The 19224-nt window shown below is 38.5% G+C and overlaps 1 protein-coding gene across 9 annotated transcripts in view; it reads right to left on the bottom strand.

The window, feature by feature from the left end:
* Positions 1-17848, bottom strand: part of MTIF2 (mitochondrial translational initiation factor 2) — a 29491-nt gene extending 11643 nt beyond the window's left edge. The window contains exons 1-10 of one of the 9 annotated variants that reach the window (XM_045446075.1): positions 17723-17841; positions 17275-17428; positions 15710-15935; positions 15231-15342; positions 9373-9544; positions 8752-8912; positions 7667-7843; positions 5675-5814; positions 2632-2756; positions 707-911 (exon numbers count right to left, since the gene is read on the bottom strand). In XM_045446075.1, the coding sequence (XP_045302031.1) occupies positions 707-911; positions 2632-2756; positions 5675-5814; positions 7667-7843; positions 8752-8912; positions 9373-9544; positions 15231-15342; positions 15710-15928 (1311 nt within the window). In that variant the 5' untranslated portion in view covers positions 15929-15935; positions 17275-17428; positions 17723-17841. Of the gene's footprint in view, positions 1-706; positions 912-2631; positions 2757-5674; positions 5815-7666; positions 7844-8751; positions 8913-9372; positions 9545-15230; positions 15343-15709; positions 17429-17722 lie in introns of those variants that run through there. The other 8 variants (XM_045446076.1, XM_045446077.1, XM_045446081.1 and 5 more) reach the window with 8 other exon arrangements.
* Between the last annotated feature and the right edge of the window lie 1376 nt (positions 17849-19224).

Here is a 19224-nt window from a genome sequence, read left to right on the forward strand (position 1 = left end):
TGCCCCACTGTGGAAAACAGTGTGAAGATTCTTCAAAAAATTAAAAATGGTATTACCCTACAACTCAGCAATAGTACTACTAGGAATTTATCCAAAGGATACAGGAGCGCTGATTCACAGGGGCACACGTACCCCAATGTTTATAGCAGCACTATCAACAATAGCCAAATTATGGAAAGTGCCCAAATGTCCATCAACTGATGAATGGATAAAGACGATATAGTATATAACAATGGAATACTACTTGGTGAGGAAAAATAATGAAATCTTGCCATTTACAACAATGTGGATGGAACTAGAGGGTATCATGCTACGTACTGTCTTCACTCATATACAGAATTTGAGAAACTTAACAGAATACCACAGGGAAAGGGAAGGAAAAAAGTTACAAACAAGAGGTAAGCAAACCATAAGAGACTCTTAAATACAGAGAACAAACTGAGGGCTGATGGGGGTGGGGGGTTGGGGGTGCAGGGAAAATGGGTGATGGGCATTGAGGAGGGCACTTGTTGGGATAAGCACTGGGTATTGTATGTAAGGGATAAATCATGGGAATCTACACCTGAAGGCAAGACTATACTGTATACCCTGTATGTCAGTTAACTTGACACTAAATTATTAAAATAATAAATAAATAAATAAATAAACAAATAAATAAATAAATAAAATCACTGTATCATGTATATAGGAATTAAGCTTGATATACCTCAGATTCTACTTCAAGAATTTCATCTCCTGCAGAAGGGAGGTCTCTCCAGCCTACAATTCCCACTGGCATGCTGGGACAGGCCTCATGGATTGTTTTTCCATTCTCATCAAACATTAAGCGTACTTTTGCCCAACTCTTTCCAGCAACCAGAATGGAGCCTCTCCTCAAAGTTCCTCTTTGAATTATAGCTGTAGTAACAGGCCTAAAATGAAAATAAACATATATATTCGTAATGCCATAATCAGGAAGTAAGCACTTTCTTAAGTAGAGCAAAGATATCTTTACGAGACTAAAATATTTATACTATGTACACACAGGGTTAACCCCACTACTTCTCAAGCAGTTTTTCATACTATAAAAACATTTCTACATAATTGCCAAAAGGTAGAAGCAAACCAAATGTCCATCAACTGAATAATAAAGAAAATTCTGTGTATACATACAATGGAATATTATGCAACCTTAAAAAAGAAAGCCCTGTCACATGCTCCAACATGAATGAACCTACCATGAGGACATTATGTTAAATGAAATAAGCCAGTCAAAAAGGACAAATACTGTATTATTCTAGTCATATGAAGTACCTAAAGTAGTCAAAATCATAGAAACAGAAAATCTAAAGATAGTTGCCAAGGGTTGGGGGTTGGAAGGAGGGGAAATTAGGGTTTCGTGGGTATAGAGTTTCAGTGGGGGTTTTTTGGTTGTTGTTGTTGTCGTTTGGGGTTTTTGGGGTTTTTTTGGGTTTTTTTGGTTTTTTGAGAGAGGGTGCAAGTGAGTGAGGGGCAGAGAGAGGGAGAGAGAGAGAGAATCCCACGAGGGGAGAGAGACAGAGAGAGAGAGAGAGACAGAGAGAGAGAAGAGAGTGAAGCAGGGCTCACCCAAAGCGGAGTACAAGCTCACCCGAAGCAGGGCACGAGCTCACCTCGTGTGGGACTTGAACCTAAATTGTGAGATTATGATGTGAGCCAAAGTCAGATGTTTAACTGACCGAGCCACCCAGATGCCCCAGAGTTTGTTTTACAAGATGAAAAAGTTCTAGAGATGTGTTGTACAACAATGTGAAAATACTTAATATTACTGAACTTAAACATGGTTAAGACAGTAAATTTAATGTTATGCTTCTTTTATCACGCTTTTAAAAAAAAGGAAAACAAAACACATTTCTTATCAGCTTATGGCAGTGGAGGACGCAGTTAGCTGAGTGTTCTGACAGAATGCTAATCCTCTTTCCGTAACTAATTTGTTAAGAAGTGAAACCTCTTGCTGATAGGGAGAAAAATTAAAGAGAAGAAAAACCCAAAGACCTTCCTGGATAGAATATTAATGGGTAAGGACATAAAGAATTTAGAAACCCTGAGGGCAACATTTGCTATTTCATTCCAATTTGTTAGTCTATGAGGCTTTATTTATCAATTCAGTTAAGTCAGTGGAGAAAAATATTCAAACAAACTGAACTACTTACACCATTAAATGTGACTAGGAGATATATAGATAGTTGCTATGGCTACTGGTAACTGCATTTAAAACAAATTTTTTAATGTTTATTTATTGTTGAGAGAGAAAGTGTGCAAGGGTGGGGGGGGGGTGTGCAGAGAGAGAGAGAGGGAGACACAGAATATGAAGAAGGCTCCAGGCTCTGAGCTGTCAGCACAGAGCCCTATGTGGGGCTCCAACTCACGAACTGTGAGATCATGACCTGAGGCGAAGTAGAACGCTTAACTGACTGAGCCACCCAGGAGCCCCCGATAACTAAATTTTTATGTTCCATGTGCTAATGCAATAAAATGCTTTTCAAAACAAATGCTTTGAAAATATTGTCCATGTCTAACAATAATATGCAATAAAATAATGCATTGTTACATAATCAAGCCACAAAAACAATGAAACAAATTATTAAAAAGCAAGCATTTTAACAGTCCTACCCTCTTCCTTTGTCCGTGAAAGATTCTATTACTGTTCCTTCTACTGGACCATTGAGGTCTGCTTTCAGTTCTAACATTTCTGCCAGAGCAATTGTTGCCTCTGCCAAAGCCATCAGATTATCGCCCTTTAATAACAAAAAAGGGTGTTAAGATACATAAATAAAATATTATCTGTAAATGTAAATACCAGTGTCAGAAAGCGAAATAATCCTAAACAGTTATATCATACTTTTCTCTTTAAGCATTAAAAGCATGAATCACCCAATCAGAAAGAAGGAAGGAGGCCAGGAAAGAAGGAAGCAGGGAGGGAGGGAGGGAGGAAAAAACAAAGGAAGGAAAAGCAAGAAAACCTGATCCAGGGACATATCTTTCAAAGAAGAATGGCAATTTTCTTTTCTTCTCTTTTAATGTTTATTTATTTTTTAGAGAGGGAGAGAGAAGAGAGAGAGACAAAGCACGAGTGGGGGAGAAGCAGCAAAACAGGGAGACAGAATCTGAAGCAGGTTCCAGGCTCTAAGCTGTCAGCACAGAGCCTGACGCGGGGCTCAAACTCATGAGCCATGAGATGATGACCTGAGCCAAAGTGTGATGCCCAACCAACTGAGCCATCCAGCCACCCCCAGAATGGTGATTTTCTTAAAAGGAAGCCCACTAGTAGTGCTTATTTAATACCCCTTCATAAATACATGCTTCATGCATTCTCCTCCATCTGTCTCTATCATTGCGTTCTCTTTCTCTCGCTTTCTTTACAATGCTACTTGACATTTGAAGTTCTAGCCAACTGAATAAGCTTTCACATCTATTATTTCATTCGATCCACTCACAAATGCTGTAAAATAAGTAAATCAAACATTACTTACTCTTATTAATAAGGAGAAAAAGTACAAACTAGACCCAGTGTCTAAGATACACTCTGTAATTACCCAGCTGTGTAACCTTGAAGAATCAGTTCACCTCCCTGGATCGCCTTTCCTCAACTGGAAATAAGGAAGCTTGATTAGATGATTCTTTCACCTTTAATGATCTATGGTTACTAGGCATTCTAGGGCTCCAAGACCCCACAGCTGATTAACTGACGACGGAACTCAAACTGATGGGCAAGGGATTTTTCCACTCTCTGTCAGTTAAGAGGCTGCTCAGTTGTCAGAGTATAAAACAACGGAGACAAGTTGTTTGTAAACAATACAAAACAATACTTTCCTTACCCATCCAAATATTCCCAGTATTGATTTAAAGTTACAAAATGCTACTCTGAAAAGTAGAGCTGGGGTGTTTCTTTGCATGAAATAGTCCTCTATCTCTACTTGGAAAAAAAGGCCTCATCTTTCTTTCTGCCACACCCTCCCAATTCCCTCCATTCCCCAGAAATCATCTCTGCCATGCGTAAGCAGCTTTACATTTACCTACTCATCTCAAGGTATCTGGGCAGAAAAGGTGGCTGTGTCTTCAAATGTTTTAATCTTGCCATCTGGCTTTCAGAGTGCAACAGCAATTGAGGTATAGTGGAAACATAATAAAGCAAGGTGGCATTTCAGAGTTTCAGAGAAAAAGAGGCCTGGCTTCAATATCAATGAAGGCATGATTGCTAAGCATCCTAGAAGTAACAAATTTAGGAAAATTAAAGATAAAATGAGACTTAATTAGAGGAAGGTGGCCAAATACAGTACCATCCCCTCAGTAAGTGATCTGGAAAAAAAGCATTGTAGATTATATATGAACCATGGAACATGATAAGAATGGACAAAAAAGGAAATTGTTACTTAGCAGCAACCTGTACAGGAAAAGAGAACTGCAAAATGCTGTCACAAAGCAGGTGCTCAGCTTCCTTGGTGTTTTTCAATCAGAAAAGAATAATTGGTCATTTAAAGGAAAATGGAGAGGCACCTGGGTGGCTCAGTTGGCTTTAAGCATCCAACTCTTCATTTCTGCTAAGGTCATGATCTCACGGTTCCTGGGATCTAGTCTCACCTCAGGCTCTGCACTGACAGCACGGAGCCTGCTTAGGATTCTCTCTCCCTCTCTCTGTCCCTCTCCCACTCACACTCTCTCTCAAAATAAATAAACGTTAAAAAAAAAAAAAAGAAAATGGAATTCATCATAAATAACAAAACTTACGGCAATTTAATTCATGGAAACATTGAATCAATCAATAACAAACTGAACCCAAATGTTTTATCTTTGTATTAGTGAAATTTTTATGTTTAAATATCTCTTAAATGCCCTAAAACCTATTCTGTAATTTTTCAGTATAAAAACAAGTACTTTTTCTTACAAATTGGATTTCATTTCTGCTTAAAATAGTCTTCAGCAGCTTACTATTACGCTATGCCTACAACATCCACCATGTGTTCTTATACTTAGAATAAGCATTAGGAGGCACCTGGGGTGGCTCAGTCAGTTGGGCATCTCACTTTGGCTCCGGTCAGGATCTCACTGCTCGTGAGTTCGAACCAGCATTGGGCTCTGCGCTGACAGCTCAGAGCCTGGAGCCTGTTTCAGATTCTGTCTTCGTCACTCTGCCCCTCCCCTGCTAGCTCTCTCTCTCTCAAAAATATAAAAAACGAAACATAAAAAAATTTAAAAAAAAAAAAAGAAAAGCATTAGGTCTGGACTTGATCCCTGACTGTTCTGTTGTATAACCCTAGACTGGTGACTGACCTCAGAAAGCCTAATTTCTTTTTTTCTTTCTTTTAATGTTTATTTATTTTTGAGGTAGGGGACAGAAAGAGAGGGAGAGAGAGGTTCCGAAGCAGGCTCTGGACTATCAGCGTACAGCCCGACAGAAGGCTTGAACTCACGAACTGTGAGATCACGACCTAAGCCAATGTCGGACAATTAATTGACTGAGCCACCCGGGCACCCCAGAAAGTCGAATTCCTAATCTGCCAAACCAAGATAATGATGCTAGCCTTGCCTAGTACACAAAGGGTTTTTAAACAACAGAAATTATATATGTCCAGATGTTCTTTAGGTATAGTCCCCTATGTGCATTATGAACAGCAGTCCCAACCTAACACATCATCTCTGAGGTGCCTGCACTTACCGTGAGTGCAGAGATGTGCACTGCTTGAACGTCACCTCCATAATCCTCACACACTACATCATGAGCTAGAAGTTCTTTTTTCACTTTTTCAGGATCAGCCTCAGTTTTGTCACATTTGTTTATAGCAAGGACGATAGGAACTGAAGAGTTAAAAAGAATGCAAATGAGGATACCTTCAATTCCAGGTATTCACAGTGAAAGACACCAACCTTTTCTAGCTTTCTCTTTACTGAGTAGATGTACTAAACTACAAGAAAGACCTAAAAGACCTGCTTTAGACCCCCTCATCTTTCTGCACATAAAGGAGGATTCTGGATGTGAGATGTCAAAATTGTAATTATAAGCAGATTCTGAATTAAGAATAGATACCTAAGATGAAAACAAACAAACAAACAAAAACAGAATTTGGGTAGAAAAAGGCCTATCTGTAAGCCTGAAAGCAAGATCAGCAACTACACTGAAGATAATCTGCAGAAAGAAAATTAAAAAGTCCAGAAAAGATTCTAATTCAATTCTAACACCACTAGATCATTTGCCTCTTCTTTTGAGGAGCTATTAACTCATTGAAACCCAACATCTTACCCTGGGCTGAAACGAAGTAGCACTGCTGTAAACTTTCTTTCAGGATTTATGGCAATTCTTTATTAATATATACTTTAGTGACTGACATATAGTAGATTCTCAATAAATGTTTACAGAACAAATGAACCAAATAATCTTATAATCTACTTGTCTTGATCATTAGACAAATCACATAAAATGCTAGGAGATAATTCTCTGGTTGGGTTTCACCAACTGTGCTACAATTTTCTCAGGTATCAAAGGAAGAAAAATTGAAAACAGAAACAAAAAAGTTATCCACAACCTACTATTATGAAAAAGTACATTCCATATGGATGAGATGGAACTTAAGGGACAAGAGAACAGGAATAGAAAGCATGATGTAAGAAATTTATCCTATCTCAACAACTGCTTTGCTATGGATCCCTGGCAAATTTATCACCCTCTTCTTTTTGTTATATTCCCTATGTTCATTAAGAACATAGTCCATTCCACAAAGGCAGTTTTGAAGAATTAAAAAGAAGACAGTAACACTGGAAGCTAAAAGAGCAGATTTCAAATGTGGACATGTTGCAAATTAACTGTAACTGGAGGCAGTTCCTGTCATTCTCGGTTCTTAGTTTTCATGCTGTTAAGAACTGGCGTAGAAAAAAAAAAAAAAAAAAAAAAAAAAAAAGAACTGGCGTAGACAGTGATTCTCAAACTTTTTTTTCTCTTGCCAACAAACGTAAGGGAATATGATGCACTCCATCAAGGTACATTTTCTCAAGATAACAGTATTTTCTTAGTGAGTGTAGGGTAATATCAGAATAAGAATGAATGAACAAAGTATGTGTGTGTGGGGGGCGGGGGGCGGGTAGCAGCTATTACCACAGTTTCTAAATGGAGAAGTGATTTTTAAAGTTTCAATTTTATACCTCTAAGAATTTATGTAAAGCATACGAAGAAAAAGTTTCTCTTTAGAGAAGAATTCAAGATAATAAATGAATAAGGAATAACAGAATTAGAATATAACCATTTTGCAACTCCTAATGTTAATAGATGATGGGTATGTAGTTTATTATTCTATTCTTACCTTTATAATTATTTAACATTTCCATAACAAAAAAGTTTTTAAAAAGTCATTTGCGGTTATTACATTTTCACACCATGCCAACTAAGTAAACAGTATTAGAAGGACTGTATTTATGGTCACAGGTCCCCAGCTGACTCCTGCTACACTCTTTTTAGTAGTTACATCTGTGGGAAAACAATTCAATCATCTTTGAGCTGTATCTGTAAACAGGCATAATAATCCTGGAATTGCCAGGTAGATTAAATGAGCTACATGTACAGGGCACCAGATTAGTGACTTTTTGTAGATCTTTAAAAAAAAAAAAAAAAAAAAAAAAGCAACTGCTTTCCTGATACACATAATCAGCCACACAGTACCTTGAGCATCTTTGGCATGCTTAATAGATTCTACAGTTTGTTTCATCACTCCATCATCTGCAGCTACGACCAATATGACAATGTCAGTGACCTGAGCACCTCTGGCCCTCATTGCTGAGAAAGCAGCATGTCCTGGAGTATCAAGAAAGGTGATCTTTTCCCCAGAAGGCAGAGACACTGTGGAAACAGAAATCCAAAAATACTAAGGACTCAAATGTGCGCTTTCTTAATACAAAGGAATATATGTGAAATTATCAAATAGAATCAATAATTCCTTAAAATAATTTATTCCTCCCATTAATTTTAATTGGGAACAATACAAATCATTATTTCACACTGAAAAATGATAACAAAGCAGTGAAACCTTTAGTGTTTTCTTTTCATGTTATAATTTCAAAGTAAAACTTTTTATATTTTTAGAACATATTTTCATAAATGTACCAACTGGTATCTATTCTGGAGAGAGAACAGACTGATAGTTATATAGGAAGTTTCCCCTTCATTAGCTACAAATTGCCTTAAGCAAAAGGCAATTTAGTACATAGTAGCTCAGGATTTGAGCCCAAACCCAGCCCAAACCCAGCCCAAACCCAGCCTTGGATGTAAATCCTAGCTTTGCCATTTATTAGCTGTATATCTCGAACAAATAACCTATCCAAGCCTCAGCCTCCTTATCTGTAAACAGGGGTATTAATACGTACTTCGTGATGTTGTGAAGACAAAAATAAAGCATATAAATAAGGGGCTCACCACACCACACACCACAGTGCTGGGCACATGCTAGTTGCTCAGTAATGGTAGCTGCTATTTAATTATTATTATGAACATTATTGTAACCACGCATTGAACAATTTTAAGTTCATTAAGCCAAACTAAGAATAGCCAGAATAAAAATATAATTTTCTTCTTATAGAATGTACAAAATAAGCTTTATTAGCCAGCTGCTCGATATTTCATCAGACCAACAGCCTTAAGCTTTAGACTTTCCTTTTACTTTTAATTTGTGTATCTCATGTTAGGACACTTGGTTTAAGAAAACAGTATGTGGGATTCCCAAGCACACTGTAAGGTAATTTGGGTCATACCAAGAAAGGCACCAATGTGCTGAGTGATGCCTCCAGCTTCCATTGCTGCCACTTGAGTTTTTCGCAGTTTGTCGAGTAACGTCGTTTTCCCATGATCAACATGGCCCATTACAGTAACAACTGGGGACCTTGGGGTTAATAAAGCTGGATCTGCCTGAGGCCTACAATTAACAGCAAAGGAGTTTCATTTCTTAAATATCTTTATAGCCAATGAATTGGTTTGCAGTCATCTCTGTGAACTACCACTAACAATACAATCCAACATTCAGCTTTGATTAGATATAACTATCTTCCCCTTCCACACATATAATAACCTATGACAAAACATGTAATGACTGCCCATGCACAGTTGGCATCTTCAAAACAACAAGCAGAACTGAATAAAATTTTTAAATTCAGGGTCAATATATACACTCAACAAACTAAGAAAAACAACCCTTAGAGTTTGATAACCTGAATATATTTAAACACTCTGATGTTTTAAACACTTCGAAGAAAAGTTTAATCTATATTCCCATGTCACTTTAATTGCAAAAAAATTTTTAAAGCAAATCTTTCCATTATAAAGTGTAAGTAAAATTAAGTGGTCTTCTTTCCACAATATACATGGTTAAGTTTTACCTTCTTACAGCATCTTTATTTTCTCTGACTTTGTCCTGTTTTAATTTGCTCCATTTTAACTTCATCCCCGCCTTCTTTACCACTTCTTTGATCCAGACTTCATCTAAATGTGAGTGTGCTTCTAGTGAATCTATGTCAATAGCAGTGTTCATTAAAGCTTCATACACACAATCTGGGTGGGACAGAAAAACCTTTTAGGATCATGAAATAAATGTTCACGAAAGTGACCTCTATTAATAAATCTCAATATAAACAGTATACTCAATGAGAGGAATTAACTATGTAAGCTGTTCCTCTGTTAACAAACCACAAGTAAGCTGAAAAGAAAATAATCTTTAAAATATGATTCATTTATATTAATATTTCTACATATTCATAAATATGTGAATATGTACCTTATGAATGATCTGAGCCACCAATAAAACATTATTAGGCATATTGTATACATTTAATACTGAGCTACATATGTCATGTCTATACAAATGTGTATGTATATATAGTTGATATTCATTATTTGCAGCAGTTCTGTTCTATAAACTTGCCATGAATACTGAATTAGCAACTACTAAACCATCATTCCAAGGAAAAATATAAGGTTAGTAGGTTCCTTCAGCTCCTGGTCACATCTTCATTAGCAATCAATACATACCTAGTTTTATGTGTTTCTGTTTTAAGACACCTTATTTAATGTATTCTGTTGATTCATTAATACTAAACGCCCAGCCAAAAGCACTAAAAACAGCGCATGAACAAAGCTTATCTAACACATGCATTTTCTCTGTAAAGCACACTACAGCCTTCTTGCAGTTAGTAACACTTCACCACTATGCTTAGGAGCCATTTTAATCAGCAAAATCAACAAAAAGCATAAAAATGTAAAAATGTGGCACTGAATAAGCCACAAAATGACACTTGTTTGCAGCATGAGAGCTAAAGCAAGAAGGCAGAATGTTGCCTTGTTGAACCTCAGCTAGGAATGTGTAATTGGGTAACTCAAATTTTTCACTGCTCCACACATGTCCAGGAATGACTGCAAAAGCAGTGTGAATACTGATTTTGGGGCTACAAATACATTTTAGAGAATCTTCCAATACAAAATCCTCAAATAACGAGGATCAACTGTATGTACACACACACACACACACAATCTCCGTATATACACACACATATAATTAATTAATTTACTTATGTTATCTATTTATGGTCTCCAAAAAGTCTTGAAATGTAAGAAAAATATTTACTTGGTATTCTATTTTACATAATGTACTTTGTTTTCATTTCAGTCATACTTCCTTGTGGATGATAAATGAATGTATCGGTCAATGAAATAAGTTTTATGTTTCCAGATGTTCTATCACCCTTTAAATATATATTTTGAGGGCCGCCTGGGTGGCTCAGTCATTTAAGCATCTGACTTCAGCTCAAGTCATGATCTCATGGCTCATGAGTTCCAGACCCGCATTGGGCTCTGTGCTGACAGCTCAGAGCCTGGAGCCTGCTTCAGATTCTGTGTCTCCCTCTCTCTCTGCCCCTCCCCCGCTCATGTCTGTCTGTCTATCTGTCTGTCTCTCTCAAAAATAAACACTGAAAAAAATTTTAAATATGTATTCTGAGAGACACATATGAAAGAAAGGCATCCTCAAATAAACAGAACATTATACTAAAAGAATATCCTATGCAGTAGTGTGCAGGTAAATGTTTACTCAGAAGACTCTCAAAAAAAAAAAAAAAAAAAAAAAAAAAAAAAAAAAAACCCTGATTATTATAGCATTTCCCAATTTCCACAGTGCAAATACTCCCAGATGGTTGATTTCATCTATCAACATGAAATCACTGAACACAGAGATGTAAAGAGATGCACAGTAGCATACCATTATATAGAATTTCCACCATATAGGTACATAGGCATAAATCACCTCAAAAACACATAGCAAAATGCAGTAAAATAAAAAGAGGTTTGTTTTTTTTTTTTTAGTTTACTTATGTATTTTGAGGGTGGGGAAGGGCAGAGAAGGAGGGAGAGAGGGAGAGAGAGAGGAAGGGAGAGGGAGAGGGAGAGGGAGAGGGAGAGAGGGAAAGGGAGAATCCCAAGCGGGCTCCAAGCTGTCAGCACAGAGCCCTACATGGGGTTCTATCTCACAAACCATGAGATCATGACCTGAGTCAAAATCAAGAGTCATATGCTTAACCAACTAAGCCACCCAGGTGCCCCAAGAGTGAAGGGGTTTAAGGAGTATTTATTACCTTTGTTTATGATTTATGTTACCTTTGTTTATGTTTATGATTTTTAATGGAAGCTCACATACTTCCTTATAAATTAGCAACTGGCTCAAAAGTTGGTGCAAGCCAGCTCCACATATCACTGATCCTATTCTGTAATAATGCCAAGAAATCCTTTCCTATATATAATCCCACAACATCCTTTCCCAAGAAAATATATTTTAAAAGAATGATACAGGGGCACCTGGCTGGCTCAGTTAGAAAAGCATGTTACTCTTGATCTCAAGGTCATGAGTTCAAGCCCCACACAGGGTGTAGAGATTACTTAAATAAATAAAACTTTAAAAAAAAAATGATACAATGTAAATTTTCTATATGGATATGCTCTCATAGAACAATAAAATTCTAAACATATACATTATAATGAATACAATTCTAACAATGCTAAAATCCCTAATAATCCAGTAAATACTTTTCCAATATGATATCCTAAACTTTTTTTTAAATGTTATTTATTTATTTTGAGAGAGCGCAAGCGAGTGGGCATGCACATGAGCAGGGGAGAGTAAGAGAGAGGGAAAGGGAGAATTCCAAGCAGGCTCTGCACTGTCAGCACAGAGCCCTATGCGGGGCTCGATCTCAGGACCCATGAGATCATGACCTGAGCCAAAATCAAGAGTCAGATGCTTAACTGACTGAGCCATCCAGGCACCCCTGATATCCTAAACTTTTGAAAGGTAGCTTATACAAAGATAATCTCTTTCCCTTTATATTAAATGCATTTAGTATTAACATATTATTTTATCTTTATCTAAGACTTAAATATTTACAAATAGAAAAGTACCCAAAGCATTTCAACCACAGATATTACATCCTAAGTTATTTTAATTGACATAAAGGAAAAAATATATACTCACATTGCTAATTAGTAGTTAAAAATATTCACCATCTTTAATTCAAATGAGAAGTAAATATAATATTAAATAAAATTCAAATAGAGAGCTTTTATTTAAATCATGGCATATCAGTTTTGGGTCTAGAACACTGATCTGTGATTAAATTCATATTTCAATTATACTATTTACTTGGTAACACAGAGGAATTATTATAGTTATGGGAGTGTGTGAGGGGGGAATGTTAAAAAAAAAGAATCCTCATCTTTTAGTGATAAATACAGAAATATTTATGGAATAAATGATATATTAATAATTGTCACTGGCTTCTGCATACATTATACTTATATTCCATTCTTACAGCTTTCATATATGTATGAAAACTGCCAACAATAAAAGTTTTAAAAATCAAGTATATTATCAATATTATCTATAAAATCCTACCAATATAGTTTTCCTTGGAAAAAATGTCAATGATACAGTCATATCTATTTGTTCTCTTAAAGTTTTCTAATAAAATGATTATATAATCCAACTGCAAAGTTATAAAATGCAAGACTGGGCCAATTTTCTATTCTTTGTGAGGATGCACATATACAAAGAGTGGTGGCACTTTCAGGCTGGAAACATATTACAGTTCTAGCTCTGCCCTAGAGCTCTGCTCTAATTTACAAAATAACAATTCTTGAGAGATAATTTGGTCTGTGAATAAAAGCATGACCTCTGTAGCCATACTCCCTGAGTTCAAATCCTACTCTACCATATACTAACTGTGGCAATTATTCATCCTCTCCATGCCTCAGTTTCTCAACCTACAAACAGGGATAATAATTACACCTAACTCTTGGCATTATGAGAATTACATGAGTTAATATACATAAAGTATTGGTACATGGTAACAGCTCAGTAATATGAGTTATTATTATTAATTGTTCTTCTTTTTGCTAAGAGTCTGCTTCACTTGTCACTTTATTTTGCTACAATAGGATATTTCTTATTTACTGAATTTTATTGTCAGCTTATAATGAAAACTCAAATTTTGTTCCAATAATCTTAAATCGGTAATAAATGCACCAAGAGTGCAATGAAGGAATTTAAAAAATGACAACGATGCTATACATTTATAAACAAAAACAGTATTATTAAAAGTTATTACTATAGGGTGCCTGGGTGGGTCAGTCAGTTAAGCACCCGACTCTTGGTCTTGGCTCAGGTCATGATCTCATGGTTCGTGACTTTATGCACTGTGTCCAGGCTCTGTACTGTCAGTGAAATTCTCTCTCTTCCTCACTCTCTCCTGCGTTCGCACTCTCTCTCTCAAAATAAATAAACTAAGCTTTAAAAAAAATTTACTACTACAAATATTTTTCTGCTGGCACTACAGATATTGTCACAATGAGTGAAAAAAGAAAATCAGGGGCGCCTGGGTGGCTCAGTTGGTTAAGTGTCTGACTTCCGCTCAGGTCATGATCTCAGGTCATGGTCTCACAGGTCATGGTTTGAGCCCTGCATCCGGTTCTGTGCTGACAGCTCAGGGCCTGGAGCCTGCTTCAGATTCTGTGTCCCTCTCTCTCTGCCCCTCCCCGGCTCGTGCATGCACACACGCTTTCTCTCACTCTCTCTCAAAAATAAACAATAAAAAAAAAACAAAAAGAAAATCAGAAAATTATAGAACAACAAAAGGATAGTAAGTATAAATAGAGTACTTCAGACCAAAAATATTCCTTGGACTCGGTCTGTGTTGAGCGTGGAGCCTGCTTAAGATTCTCCCTCTCTTCCTCTCTCTGCCTTTGCCCTTCTCCGGAGTGCTCTTTGTCTCTCAGAAGAAAAAAAAAACAAAACAAAACTCGGGGCACCCGAGTGGCTCAGTTGGCTAAGGGTCCAACTTTGGCTCAGGTAATGATCTCTTAGCTGAGTTCAAGCTCTACCATCAGGCTCTGTGCTGTCAGTGCAGAGCCTCCTTCAGATCCTGTCTCCCTCTCTCTCCACCCCTCCCCAGCTCGTGTTTTTTCTCTGTCTCAAAAATAAAAACATAAAAAAAATTTATTTTTTAATTAACCCATTAAAATAGTCTGGGGTTGGGGCGCCTGGGTGGCGCAGTCGGTTAAGCGTCCGACTTCAGCCAGGTCACGATCTCGCGGTCCGTGAGTTCGAGCCCCGCGTCGGGCTCTGGGCTGATGGCTCGGAGCCTGGAGCCTGTTTCCGATTCTGTGTCTCCCTCTCTCTCTGCCCCTCCCCCGTTCATGCTCTGTCTCTCTCTGTCCCAAAAATAAATAAACGTTGAAAAAAAAAATTTTTTTTAAATAGTCTGGGGTACCTTGTTGGCACAGTTGGTTAAGTGACCAACTCTTGATCTTGGCTCAGGTCATGATCGGACAGTCTGTGACATCGAGCCCTGCATAGTGCTGACAGCATGGAGTCTGCTTGGGATTCTCTCTCTCCCCTCTTTCTTTCCACCCTCCCTCGCTCATGCTCTCTCTTCTCAAAATAAATAAAGAAACTTAAAAGCCTACAGAATTTCTGAGAAAGAAGAGTTACTCCAGATAAAATCTTTTCCACCATTTTTGGCAAAGACAGAAGAAACTAATTAGAGTTTGTGACCTAAAGTGAAAACTAGTAGAATGATTTGATATCTTTTTAAACCATCAGTCTAATTTTCATCTTTGAATGCCTTAGTCTCAATGAAAATAAGATACCAGGTATCCCATGTTCCCATATTTTTCCTTATAAAAGTATCTGACCCACCTATGTCTTTTTCCATTGCTCTGGCCAGTTCCTCAACAGTCATTCCAATCCATACCTCCACTTCCTTTTTGAATTTTGGTGAGGACAATGGAGATTTCTGTGCTCTTTCTTCCTATTAAAAATTCAGAATGCAACAGAAGAAAGAAAAAAACTTTAAGTGACAATGTAGATTTATTCTGGAATATCTACCACAATCACAGCTCCTATTTCTACCAAGTAACACTCCCATAAGTAGTTAAACCTTAGACTAAAATTTAAAATCCTACATCCTTAATTCACTATCATACACTGATTTCCAGGTAATCAAATGCATCCACATTACTGAACAACAAAATAAAACTTCCTTTCTTCACAAAGATGTACTGCCTCAAGTGTAGCATTAAGGAATAAAGACAAAACACTCAAAATGAATTTCTACTCAGAGCTATAGGAACTTTCACCTCAGACCAAGTAATACAGTAACTAAAATCTGTAACTACCTTCTTTGTTACTAAAAGCCTATATTGAGATAGAGCCGCGCCAACGAATGGGTCTATTTGCCAGGGTCGGATGCAGAGCTGAGCTGTCCCCATTGGGTAAGCAGATGAAAACACAGGACTCCACTGTGCTAACATTCTTCTTTGACACAGGCCGTGCAGCTGCCTAAAGACAGTGTGAAATCGTATCAAGTTCTCCAATTTCAGTATCTTCTGGTTCATGTTTCCCCTGGAAAAAGTTTTAAAATAATATTGGGTTAATATTAAAATCAAGTTAGCAAGTATTAATTAGATATCTACTACATGAAAAGCATTGTGCTAGAGTTACATGAGTAAAGCTGGGTTTCTGCCCTGAAAGCATTCACAGTCTAATCAGATGGAATTCTAATCAGGTACAATAACTACTCTTTAGATGTTAACCATCATTATTGTTAACGTCTCTACTATGATAGAACTGAAATAAAACTTACAAAGGGATTTTTTCATTCTTGAAACATCAACTAACAAAATCACGAGAGTGATTTTTCTAAAATGCAAATTTGAACTCATCAGCTCTTTTTGCTGAACGTCCTCCAGTGGCAGGCCATTATCCCATTTCACGTGCCACTTCAACACGTGTTATTAAGGATTATTTATCTGCCCTCTGCTAACCTCTCATTTCATCGCTTACACCCTTATAGCACCTCACTCCTATCTCCAAGCTTTCGTTATTTTGACGCCCTCCCCCCGTAATCTTCAATGGCTTGCCATCTCATTTTTGAACCTTTGCATATGCTCTACTTGAAATTGTCTTCTTTCAACCCTCACCATTTTCCCCTCTTCCTACCACCCCCTCCCAAAAAGAAGATGCTTTAGAGTGGGAAGAGAACACTTCATACATATCTATTGAATAATGCCTTTTGAATATCATTCTTGGAATGACAGAAGACTTACTTGAGAGAAAACTGCAACAGAACTCAGTGTAGTTCAGAACTAACAAAAGTATAATTACTTTTCTCCTCGAATTTTCTATTCCTTCTGCTCTCAGGACTGCATTTCTACAGCTTTGCTTTACAGTTTTTGAGGAAAGGAGCAACTAAAATAATGTGAGGTGTACATATTCTCCTCAGCAAACATTTCCTGAGTACCATCTTTCAGACATTGTGTATGAGGATGTTGATTCGAAGTTTAATGAGCCAGAGTCCTGTCGTTCAGAGTTTACTGTTCCAATATAATGATTCTCAGGCACATTAAACACCTCAAAAATAGCACATTTAAAAATTTTTATTTAGGTACGAGTCCGTGGACTAAGAAGTAAAGGGATTCCTTTAGGAAACATTTTTAAAATGAGTCTAAACCCAGACCTGACAAGGGCATGGATTGATGGAATGGGAAGAAAGGCCCTACATGGAGATTAACCAAAGTACAGAAAGCTAACTGAGGCAGGAATTAGAAAACACACTGGTGGCAATAATCCAGGCGTGGAAACTGGAAGTTACCTCACTTACTACTTATTCCACGCTCCTCATTTTATAGAAAAGGAAAACGGGGAGTCCAGAGAGGTCAGAAAGATTTCTCCAATGTCATACCACCAATTAATGACAGTCAGGCCTAGAACCCAGGCTGTCTGACTCTCAATTCGGTGTTCTTTCGCAGCTAGGATCTCGTCATGGAATCTGAAAAAAGATGTTGGTGCGTTGGTGGAAACGTCTGAATGTAAGACCTGTCAGCCTTGGAACTTATCTGAAAGGTAAAAACAAGTCATTGTATAAGAATGACGGCTCTGGGGTGGCTTCGCCTCGAACCGGACCGAGAAAGCCTTGGGCCCAGGGCAGGAGGGACGCGCGGGAAGAGGGGGGCAGCCGGCCGCTTCTGGGCAAATAACGCTTTCGCTAAACCTCAGCTGGGGTCACGCAGGGATTAAATGCAACGCGGAAAGGCTTCCGATTGCTCCGTGTTTACGATCGGTGCCACTGACACTTCAGGGCAAACAATACACGCCCCCTCGGGACGACCCGGCCAAGGAACCCCACTCACTTTGCTGCTACGTTAGGTCCGGGGTGTCCGGATTCTGAGGTAAGGCGGAGATCACCTTGCGGACCGGGACTGCAGTCCCACGGTCCGTGTCCGAAACGGTCCCCGTGGAACTTCCGGTACCGCCGGAAGCGGTCCTTTCCGGAATTCGGAAGTCAGAATCAGACATAGTGGCTGCGCCTGCAAGGACTGGGGTTGCCAGAGGTGCCCCGTTGGAGGCCGCGGAGTGTGGGGTGGGGGGGTGGGTAAGCGCTACTTCAACCAGTGGCCGCCTCCGTGAATCAGCCGCGCGCGTCGTCGGCAATCACTTGTACACTTCCCTTCCATTTCTGAGAAGTTACTATTACTCTGGGGTTTGAGGGGCCTTGGTGCTGAAGTGTGGAGAAATAATACGCTTTTGAAAGACACATACCTAACTAGAAGGAAAAAATGCGAGGAAAGTGGTGATAGAACCAGTTTGTATATTCAGTTAGGCGCTTTCTCTTTCAAATGTCGCCTGATTTATGGATACCCAGAGCTGGTTCCTGTGTCAGCTCCTTCCCTGTGCGTAGGCTTGGGGACGTTATGTAAACTCTGTGCTTCGGTTCTGCACTCTGGCAATGACAGCAGCTACTTCATAGAATAGCAGTAAGGTTTATAAGAACACCTGGTTCAGGGGCGCCTGGGTGGCTCCCTCGTTAAGCGTCCAACTTCGGCTCAGGTCATGATCTCAGGGTTCGTGGGTTCAAGCCCCGCGTCTGGCTCTGTGCTGACAGCTGGGAGCCTGGAGCCTGCTTCGGATGCTGTGTCTCCCTCTCTCTCTGCTCCTCCCCCGCTCGCACTCTGTCTCTCTCAAAAATAAATTTAAAAAAAAGTAATAACCTGGTTCATAATAAGGGTTTGCTGTTGCGAATATTACAGCCTCCTCCCAGAGCATTTCCACACCTTGAATGGACATTATGTCTTTTGGCCTGTCCCCTTGACCACAACCTCCACCACTTCTCAAGTGTATAAGTATTGTTTTACCTCTGTCCTCAAGGTCTAACACTACCCTAGGCTAATGATACGGTACAGAAGAGTTTCTTACTCAAAAGCATACTTACTGTTACCTCCCTCCCAAAATTTGGCCTCTTAACTCATGCCCCCTCTCCCCTTTTTCATTTTTGTCTTTCCAGTGCCTGCCACAGGTGTGCAATTAGTGTGGCTGAATGACTGAATGGAAACCTCTGTCCTGGAATTTTTTTTTAAATGAACCTGACACCCAAACACGTGAAAACTATAAAAGTTCATTCCATTTTCTATCATTTCACTTACATTTACAAATATCCACTGCAGTGCAATTTCTGCAAGAAATTGGTCTTTGCTCTCTTATTTGCTTTACCGAGCACCTGAAAAACAAGCAGAAGTTCATTGGTAGAATACCAAAGTAGGGGTCATATCTTTTTCCCCCAATTTTAAGTGAAAATAATTGATACTTTTCTAATGAAGATAATACTAAGGTAGAAAGTTCACACAGTACCCCCCCA

Source organism: Leopardus geoffroyi, chromosome A3 (genome assembly GCF_018350155.1).
Source record: "Leopardus geoffroyi isolate Oge1 chromosome A3, O.geoffroyi_Oge1_pat1.0, whole genome shotgun sequence".
In the NCBI taxonomy this organism is placed as follows: domain Eukaryota; kingdom Metazoa; phylum Chordata; class Mammalia; order Carnivora; family Felidae; genus Leopardus; species Leopardus geoffroyi.